Raw genomic sequence first — 10997 nt, 5'->3', positions numbered from 1 at the left:
AAAATAAAGATAGAACTCTAATTCAACTGTGAACCTAAAAATTTACAGCCATTTTTGAAAGAGATGTATCCTTGCTCTGGAATATGTTACTGAAGATGTTAAAGCTGTAATGAAATGCTTTTTCTAACCATGTGGTTATTAAATTAAAAAAAAAAAAACAAAACACTTTCCCTTTCAATTTGAAAATCCAAAGAGATCAAGAAATAAACGGCATTGGGTGAGGGGGAGGCTTCCTGAGTGGGGAGGTAGAATGCAATGATATAATGGGGGAAAGCAGAGAAGTTTCCTTATGCAGTAGATGGTGATTAATACAGAGAGCCACAACTGACCAATGTGAAGACAGTTAGAGGCTACAGACTGCTTATCCCTGAATAGGACACCTATATCAAACTTCTGCCTCCCAGGGCTCAGGGATCATTGCAAAAGTGGTAACAAAAAGACTGTGAAAGTTAGAGGTGGAGGATGACCACATGGAAACAGTTTTCCAGAGAGCTGGTCTTTTACGCATACGAACTCACAGCCATGGTGATAGCATGACAAGTCCCATATAAGCTCAAGTCACACAAAATCCCAGCATAGATGTGGGGAAGTGGTTAAGAAACCTCAACCTGGGCTGGAGAGATGACTCAGCAGTTAGGTGCACTGACTGCTCTTGCAGAGGATCCAGGTTTGATTCCCAGCACCCTTATGGCAGCTAACAACCATCTGTAACTTCAGTTCTAGGAGATCTGAGGACCTCTTCTGGCCTCTGTGGGTATTGCACGACATGGGTGCACTTACACACATTCAGCAACACATTCAAATACATAAAATAAAATAAATTTTAAAAAAGGAAAAAAGGAAGAAACCTCAACCCTACCTAAGAAACTATTGGCAACTGATGACTGCTGGGAAGGGGAGAGTCAGTCAAATTAAGGATAAAACTCTCAGTAGGTTAACCAGGCTCCAGAGGATGAACCCACACTGAAAGACACAAACCTGACTCTACACACACACACACACACACACACACACACACACACACACACTAGAGTAAAGAATATATATAACACATATTAGTTATATTAAAGTACAGAAATTTGAAGGAGTGTTAGAAACGGGGATTTAGAGTATATTTAATAATTAAAATATATTGTATGAAATTCACAAAAATTCAATGAAAAAATAATTTTTAAAAAAGAAACATTTTAAATTTATATCAGAAAAAAACATTTTCTCAAGTTTCATGCTTAAATATCTAGCTTTTTCTGTGACTCTTAGAATTTTTAAAAATTTTAAAGAATGAGTTAAGAATCAGGCTACAAAGCAGGATACAGGATACAGGATACAGGATACAAAGCAGAAAGGAAATAAAGGAGGGAACAGAGAAACTCATTAATGTATACCTAAAGATGTTCTCGGAAACAGGCACCTTTTCTGAGTTATCTCTTTCTTGTTCCCCCTATGAGTATGAGGTACCTGTATACAATCAAAGGATTTACATGAAACTTTTAATAATGCTTAATAATTACTATTAAAGATATCAGTTGGTTCTCAAAAGCAAGTATCTTCTTAAAAGTAAATTCCATGTTTAGAAAGATGTAAGTACAGGCAGCTGACAGCAGTTTTATACAGGCACACACACACACACACACACACACATTTAGAAACATGTACTTTAGTAGGAAAAAATAGGACATAAAGCCAGGTGTGCTGGCACACACCTTTAATCCTAGCACTCAGAAGGCAGAAGGAAGTGGATCTCTAGGAGATCAAGCCAGCCAGGTCTATATAGCAGGTCAGCTGCAGCTACAGCAAGATCCTGTCTCAAACAAACAAACAAACAAATAGGACATGAAGTTGGAAACGTGTTAGCGGGTAGGAAACAAGAGGAATTAGAAAGGGAAGTGAGAGGTGGAATTGATCAAAATAAAATATACTCTTGCATGAAGCAAAAGAATAATTTTTTTAAGATGGTAAGTAATTACAACTGCTTCTTACAACAATTTAGTCCATCAAAACTGTATGTTAAGAATCATAATGAAGGAATCTCGTATCACAGTAATAACCCTCAGTGCCCCACTTCACATCACAGTCATTACTCTGGCTACTTTCAAACACAGTGTACATAAAAACCAGTAAAAAAGATTGTAGCTAACAATCCTGTAAAAGTTTTGAGGTTATGAAGAATATAAGAATTCTTTGGCACTTATTCTATGTTCAAATATGGAAAGATACAGAAGAGTACACAGCAAAGGAAGTCATTCGAAGCTTCTCTTGGTTCTTACTTTTCAGGGTTTCTCCAAAAGCAACAATTTAGCACAAAGTAAAAAGCTGCAAAAGAAGACTCTCCATTGGGAGTAAACTTACCTGTAATGCTTGATTCTCTTTAAGATCCAACCCAAACACATTACGCCTCTTCACTGTAAGGAAATCAGTATCAGGTCCATCCTCCTCATCATCATCTCGGTCTAAGAACTGCACAGGAACCTCCTTTACTTTCTGTGTCTCCTCAGTGTTTGAAACAGATTTAGTATGAGGCCCTCCTGCTTTTCTCAGTTTCTCCTCCATTTCTTCTTTATCTTCCTCCTCTTCTTCCTGTTCTTCCTCACCATCACCACTGGTTAGTCTGTATTCTGTCCCTTCCAGTCTTTTCCCATTTTTCTGAAGGATGGACATTTTCTCACTGAAATAGGCTCTAAATTCTTCTACTTCATCATTGGTGAGGGAGGGAGCCCTGGGCTCAATTACTTCGGTGACTTGGCTCCTAAGCAAATCTTTGGTGGACTGTTTTTCTATTTTCTGAAGAAATCTTACCCGTGGTGCCACAGCAAGACCAAGAGACCTTCAAAAATGGAAAGAATAATTATCTCAATATACTGATGGTATGTTTATGATACTATGGAACAGTTTCTCCATATAGAGCTCTATTTCTAAGGTTTTTTCTTTTTTGAAGGTAACATTCCTCTGAGATACATCAATTCTAACAGATTAAATAACCCGAAAGGCAAACCAAAATGCATTGAGTACTCATCCAAACATATTTTAGGCACCCAGCTTTTCTTCAAGGGACTTAATATGATATAAAATAAAGATCACTGAAATAGAAACAAGGTGACCACCATTCAAGTAATGGACCCTCTTTCTAATTCAACTCTCAGCTTCCTCATAAACACATATTAAAAACAACTGCCAGGTCTATGCCTCACAGTTGTTTTAAGGTTCTAATTAACTATATGAAAGTACTTTGTAAAACATAAGCTACTACATAAACTAGAAAAGACATAGCTGTGGAATGACAAAAACCAGTCCTCTTCAACAAATGAACTAGAATACATGTATCATTATCTCTTCCCCAAACACTGCTTCTGAAAAAGAATATGGCATAATCACTGCTATAAAAATGAATTTCTATTTTTAAAAAGGCTAAAAAAAGGAAAAACCTCTTTTTTCTCCAACTAAGATCAAGATCCTATTTAAAATCAGCTGTTTCTAGGATCAAAGCTAATAGCTTTCATCAAATTCCCATTGGTAGACTGGAAATCTTAAGGACAGTTTTAGTAAACATCTAATGTCATAACATGAACACACTGCTCTTTTCCTCTTCAATGTAGAAAAACGCAAACTCAGAAATGAACTGCGAAGGTTCAGAAAGTGCAGTTCTGTCATATACTAGTTGTATAAACTCAAGAATGTTAATCTCTCTAGATCTAAGTTTTCTCTTTTTTTTTAACTTTTACAAAAACTGAGAATTTCATACATGTACATAAGGTGTTTTGATCAAATCCATGCCCACTCTCTCCCCTCCAACATTCCCCCCTCTGAAGAGGTAACCCTAAAATCTTTTAAGGATTAGATAAAAGCTCCCAGATACTTTTGGCATTTTTGGCCTTTGGAACAGAGTATGTTACTAACAGGCCCAAGGACATTTTGACTTTTAGCCAAGAAACTGGCTACATTTCTTTGGGGTCTTTTACCCTAACTGCCTAGCCAATTCCTACCTCCTATTCTTATCGCGCCATTCTCTGAAGGGGTTACCCAAATTGCCAATAGGGAATAGGGACACAGACTGCTCTGGCTTCTTCCATGCTGAACAGGGGTGCAGGGTGAGGCAATCAGAGTACCCCTTCAGTGGGTCTATCTAAGACTCCCAAATTGCATAACTCTGTGTCTAAGGGGAAAAGAAAGTCCTTGAATCATGAATAGGAGCTGTATCTACAAAATGGAATGATTATGAGTACCTAACTCATGAACCTAACTCATAGAGTTGTAAAAAATTAATTGGCAGAATGCAGTTAAAGTGACAAATAGGCAACTATGGCAACACTTCCTGTCATTAGTATAATAATAAGAGGAGTTAAGGTAGTGAGCTTGTGTCCACCAGATGATTTCTCTTAATACAATAGTGATATTTATGTTTCCTCAGCAACTAAAACTTTTGAGTTCCTTGAAGATAGGAGTATATATCCATATATAATTTTATCATTGAGCACAATGACCTATAAATACTGGGCAATCAAAGTGTTTCTCTAATTTTTTTAAACCTTCTATCTCATATACACAGTAACTATTTTAAGTTTTTAAAAGATTATAAAGGAAATTCTGCACCACAAGAAAATTATATATCTAAATAGTCACAAACACTAAAAACACAAAGTTAAACTATACTGATAATTTAAGCTCAAGTTAATTTTCTGCCTTCTCTAAGCATCACCAAAAATTACAAATATGATGTGGAGAGCGGGCCCATGCGGGAGTGCCCAAGATGGCGCCCGGGCACCCTGCCAAGCCCCATGATGAGTTAATGGCGCATGCACAGCAGTGAAGGAAAGCGTGGCTGCTGGCACAAGGGCTCGGGGACAGAGTGTCCCGACCAATCCTGTCTAGCGATCTGGCTCGTGTATCCTACGGAATGTGGTGTGATTGGAGGGAGAAGGAGATAAAAGGGGATGGAACCAGGCAATAAAAAAGAAAAGAGAAGAAGTTTGAACCGGCCGTTGATGGTGGTCGTTTTTACTGGGCTCTGCTGGACAGAGGCCGGGGAAGCGGCAATACGGCATTTAGTTGCATTAGTCTTAGGCAACAAAACAGCTTCAAATATGGCCTTGAACTGTTAAAAACATGGTCCCAGCTAAGGCAATCAGAAAAACCACAACTGAACTTCACACAAAACACAAAAAAACTGTAGCTAAAAGTTATTTTCAGGGCTGGATAGATGACTTAGCAAGGACCAGGGTTCAGTTCTCAAAACCTACATGGTGGGTACTGTCCTTAACTCCAGTTCCAGAAGACTCTTCTGGCCTCAGCAAATATTGCACATATGTAGGCAAGACACTCATACACATGAAAAAAATAAAATTAAGGGGCTGGAGAGACGGCTTAGAGCACCATCTGCTCTTCAGAAGACCCGGGTTTGAATCTGAGCACCCACATATCAGCTAACAACTATCCGTATCTCCAGTTGCACGTGATCCAACGACGTCTTCTGTCCTCCATGGGCACTACATGATACAGGTGTACTTAGACACATGCTATCATAACACTCACACAAATAAAAATAAATCAAAAAATGTTAATAAAAAATAAAAATGCCCTGCAGCCCACAGAGTGGCAGAGAAAACGAACTCCTGAAAATGGTCTTCTGACCTCCAAACATGCTATAAGGCTCATGCACATTTACCACACACACACACACACACACACACAATAAATAAATAAATAAATTTTAAAAGCTACTTTAGATAAATCATATTCAAAATTGGTAAAATTAGGAACTGCTAAACATAAGGAAACAAAAACATATTATCCATAGCACATAGCACATCTGTAACTAAAATGGAAAGTGGCCTTACACTGCTAATAGAATTTATCTTTATGTTAACTTTATATTCTAACATAAAATAGAAAACAGCAACAGATCAAAAATTTTTGTTAGACTCTATTTAAAAGTTAAGGCACTGAAATTCCTGGAGAACAAGTCAAACATTCAGACCTTGCCTAGAAACACATTTGATCTAGGAAGTATCTTGCTAATATTCAACATATGATGAACCTTAGCTTATTTCTAAAGAGTTTTGTCAACGTACTTCCCATATATAGAACTGCACTGAAAAAAGAGGATCTCACTTTTATAGGTAAAAGGGTTATTTTTGTTACTGTAATCTCAATACTACTCAAAACCTGTCATTCTATTCCATACAAAGGTAACCTGAGTCACTAATTAGGGATATCTTACAAGTATCTACAAGAAATACCAAGACTAGGAGGAGCTGGAGAGCTGGCTCAAAGGTTAAAGGCACGGCTGCTCTTGCAGAAGACCTAGATTCAGTCTGAGCACTCATATGGCAGCTAACAATCGTCCATAACTCCAGTTCGAGGGGATCTGACGCCCTCTTCTGACCTTCATGGGCACTGCACAACACTAGTGCACTTACATACATCCAGGCAATACACTCATACACGTAAAATAAAAATATTAAAATATTTTTTAAAAAAGAAATACCAAGACTAAAAACAATATGCAGAACTTACAAATACAAACTTTCCAGTTGGGCATGGTGATGCACACCTTTAATCCCAGTACACAGGAGGCAGAGGTTGGTGGGATCTCTGTGAGTTCAAGGTCAGCCCGGTCTACATACCAAATGGCAGGTCAACTGGGGCTACAGGGAGACCTTGTCTCAAAAAGACCAAAAAAAAAAAAAAACTCAAATATGAACCTTCCTGGCAAGCAAAACTAAAAAGTCAGGCTAATTTTCTATAGTTAATGTAATCTATTTCTCTGTAGAGTTTCAACACATTGTTTTAAGATAAAGCAGGAGTGGTTTAAACTAGGACTCTCAGAAGATAGCATAATTACAGCTATGTTATCAATACTTACAGTGCATATTCAGTAAGAGGTAACTTGCTCACATCAAATACTTCTTTATCCTTCATAAGATATACTGAACGTATGTAGGAGACAAAACACTGTAAAATAAAAGATTAAAAGTACATTGTAAAAGAAGTTGAAAATTAAACCAAAAGAGAAAATTAAATGGAGGGATAAATGGAGGGATAAATCCAATTTTGTGTAGTTAAAAAATAAATAAATAACCGACAAAATATATCAGCACAGCTCCAGTCTACAAGCACAGGAAAAAAAAAGTCACAACTGTAATATTAGAAAAGATTTTACAGTTTGTTTCATCAAGGCAACTCAACACAAAATATAATAGCTGATAATGGTGCCACATGCCTGCAACTCCAACACTTGGGAGGTGGAGGCAAAAGGTCAAGAGTTCAATGCCAGATGCAGTAACCTCAATGAGCTCTTGTCCCAAAAAAATACATATATAAAACTTCACTTTCCCACAAAGCTACTCTATTAGTTATTATTCAGTGATAATGTACACCAGGAAGAACACAAGCAATAGGATAACATAGGGCACTATCTGTACTAAGCTACATACACTATTAGTTGAGCAAATTTCTTATTTTTCTAAATGGCAATTTTCTAATCTACCAAAAGACACTATACATTTTCTTGGTGTCATGATCATGAGTAATTTCATATAGAATACCCAGAATATCTTCTGAAATGTAATAGATACAAAATAAGTATTTTTTGTTGTTGATAGTGTTACTTTAATAAGCAAAAGGTCATTTTTTTCAGCAAAACAGAATTTTACTGTGATAAGTGAGCCAAATTTTTATAGAAAGAATACACTGTTCTTTTTTTTTTACTAATTTCAAATAAGTTCCCATTATTCTGGAAAATTTTTCTTCCACTTTTTTCTTAAAAACAAAATAAAACCACAGTCGTAACAGAGCAATACCATCCTAATACTTTGTCAGTTTGCAAAATAAACAGAATAAAATAATTTTTGTTTTAAGAATTTTGTGGGGCTAGGGAGATGGCTCAGTCAGTAAACTGCTTGCTGAACAAGGACTTGAGTTTGAAGTCCCAGCATCCACATAAAGAAGCTGGGCATGCTAAGTGCACCTGTAATCCCAGCAATGGAGAACCATCCCCCGGAACATGTTGGCCAGCTAGTCTAGCCAAATGAATAAGCTTCATGTTCAGTGAGAAAGCCTGTTTCAAAAAATAAGGTGGATGGGGCTGGAGAAATGGCTCAGCAGTTGAGAGCATTGACTGCTCTTGCAGAGGGCCCAGGTTTGATTCCCAGCATCCACGTGGCGGCAAATGGCCCATAATTCCGGTTCCAGGGGATCTGATATCCTCTTCTGATCTCTACAGGCACTGCATAACATGGGTGTACTTACATACATGCAGGTAATACACTCATACATATAAAATAAAGATAATATAAAATATATTTTTTAAATAAGGTGGAGTCAGCACTTGGGAGGCACAGGCAGGTGAATCTCTGTGAGTTTGAGGCCAACCTGGTCTATATACCAGTTCCAGGCCAGCTAGGGCTACAGGGAGGCTCTCTCAAAAGGATCCAAAAAAAAGGTGGAAAATGACTGAGGAAGTTACCCACCATTCTCCTCCAGCATCCACAAAGATGTACATACATATGTATGTGTACTATATATACATATACACACATCTGAATATATATAGCACAATAATTTTTATACAGTGTATTTAATCCTTCTGTCCATATTTCTTAAACTTTACACTTTCTTCTAACTTTACACTAATCTTTTCTCTTCAACTAATCTCCCAACAAACCACTTTCTGATTCCAATGGACTAAAAAATGAATGGTGCTGGTCCAAAGATATGTTTCCCCTACAATCATCCATAAGAAATCACACCAATTGCCTATTGTTCTTGCTCTATCTAGATTATAATCAAAATGAGAAAATCACTTCTCTGAAACTAGATAGCATGCTGGTACTGGCAACACAGCCATTCTGCTAAACCATGTGTGACACCGATAAATCACAGCATTTATTTCAATGTGCTAATCTATAAACTTTGTTCTGGAAGGCTCATTTATTGCCTTCCAGTGAAACATCCTCCCAACATTTTTTACATCCTAATAACTGAATGACCTGCTAATAATGAAATATCCGAATGATGTGCTAATAATGTAATGTATCACAACCTTAACAGCAGCTTTAGCACTCATGCATTTTCTAATTTCTAGAATTCTTCCCCACAAATTTGACTTGACCATTCCAGAAGGTACACATATTTCAAAATGTCATGATATATATCATGAACAAAATCTGTAAGTATGGCCAGTCTCCTTTCAAGAATTGAGTCTGGAAAAGCAATTTAAGAACACTGTCATATTTACAGTTCAAAATTTCATTCCTGAAGACAATTTTTCAGGAATGTTATGCTATCACTAATTCAGACTAATATAAGATGATATTAATCTCTCCATCAGAAAACACAATCAGAACTTATAATTCTATTGAAGAAATTAAAAAGCTATGTTTATCAAGTATACTAGGCAACAGGCTACTACATGTCTAAAAAATCATCTTGGAATTTTCACTATGACTCTGACAAGATTATATAAAAGTTAATGTAAAAAACATTCTTGAAATTTTAAGAATTAACCTAGACTTATTTATGTAAAAGTTATATTGCTTGAACATTTGAGGTATGGCTATACAACACAGAAGTAGCAGAAACTGATGAAATTTAACTTTGGTATGTATTCCATTCCAAAAACAAACACCCAGTTCAAACATAACTTACTCTTTGAGCTCTCTCTTTTAAATCTTGATCTTGGGCTAAAAATGATTCCAATTTTTTCTGGACATCTATAAGTTTTTCTGGGTTGATTCTTTTTAATAATAAAAAAAAGAATGGTTAAACTAAAGGGAAAAAAATCTCAATTTTATAAACAATTAACAGTATGCAGCATTTTTCAATTTACCCTCAATTTGACTTTTAAATGTTTAACATTATTAACATTATTAATTTATGGGCCAAATTTAACCAAAATTACAGTAGACCTGAATGTTATGCTCAGCTATGTGAAGAATAAAAGAGGAGGAAAGAAATGATAGAGAAGCACATTTCTCATAATGAGTAGAAGGATACCAAAATAACATCATTATTGGTACTGGCCACTTTTTTAATGATTTTCATTTTACCCATATGAATGCTGTCTGTGTATTACATACATTCACTCATGTCATTCAGTGCTCACAGATGCCACAAGAGGGCACTGGATCCCCTGAAACTGGAGTTACAGATGGTTGTTTACCACCATGGGCGTGCTGGGAACTGAACCCAGGATCTCTACAAGAACAGGAAGTACTCTTAACTGCTGAGTCATATTTCTCCAGCCTCAACTTCTTTTTTTTTTTTTTTTTTGGTCTTTTTCAGACTGAGTCTCCCTGTAGCTACGGTGGGCTTGGAACTTGTTATATAGAAAGGCTGGACTCACAGAGATCCACCTGCTCTCTGCCTCTGCCTCCCAAGTGCTGTGATTAAAGGCATGTGCCCAGTGCTCAATTTCTTTTTTGAAATATTTTATTTATTATTTTTATTTTATGTGTAGGCATGTATTGCCTGCATGTAGTAAGTGCACCCATGCCATGCAATGCCCGCAGAAGACAGAAGAGGCTGTTGGATCCCCTGGAACTGGAGTTATGGACAGTTGTTAGCTACCATGTGGTTGCTGGGATTCGAATCTGGGTCTTCAGCAAGAACAGTGTTCTTAACCACTGAGCCATCACTCCAGCCCTGGTGCTCAATTTCTTAATTCTGTAAGGCTTTCAAGTAGACTCCCAGGGGACATAAATTAATGAAACAAAACTGATAAAATTTAATGTCATTTTTGTAAATGCTTCTGTTTTCAATCAAATACAACAGAATCAACTTCAAGTAATAAGTAGCTAAGACATAAATACTGACTTATCTATTTAGAAATTAGACATAAACTAGGCATGGTGGCATATGCCTTTAATCCCAGCACTTGGAAGTCAGAGGCAGGCAGATCACAGATCAAGGCCAGCCTGCTCTGCATATTGAGTTCCAGGCCAGCTAGTGCTACAGGGAGACCCTGTCTGAAAAAGATTAAAAAAAAAAATTCAGAAGGGAGG

At 36.8% G+C, this 10997-nt stretch overlaps 1 protein-coding gene across 1 annotated transcript in view; it reads right to left on the bottom strand.

The window, feature by feature from the left end:
* The window catches only part of Ddx10 (DEAD-box helicase 10), a 247246-nt gene that overhangs the window by 168342 nt on the left and 67907 nt on the right, over positions 1-10997 (bottom strand). Inside the window, exons 11-13 of the mRNA XM_008829716.3 lie at positions 9643-9730; positions 6860-6948; positions 2350-2824 (exon numbers count right to left, since the gene is read on the bottom strand). Of these exons, the coding sequence (XP_008827938.1) occupies positions 2350-2824; positions 6860-6948; positions 9643-9730 (652 nt within the window). The remainder of the gene's footprint in view (positions 1-2349; positions 2825-6859; positions 6949-9642; positions 9731-10997) is intronic.

Source organism: Nannospalax galili, unplaced genomic scaffold (assembly GCF_000622305.1).
Source record: "Nannospalax galili isolate Female #2095 unplaced genomic scaffold, S.galili_v1.0 scaffold854, whole genome shotgun sequence".
Classification (NCBI taxonomy): Eukaryota; Metazoa; Chordata; class Mammalia; order Rodentia; family Spalacidae; genus Nannospalax; species Nannospalax galili.
Note: the sequence above shows the minus strand (reverse complement) of the source record. Positions and strands in the feature narration are given on the sequence as shown.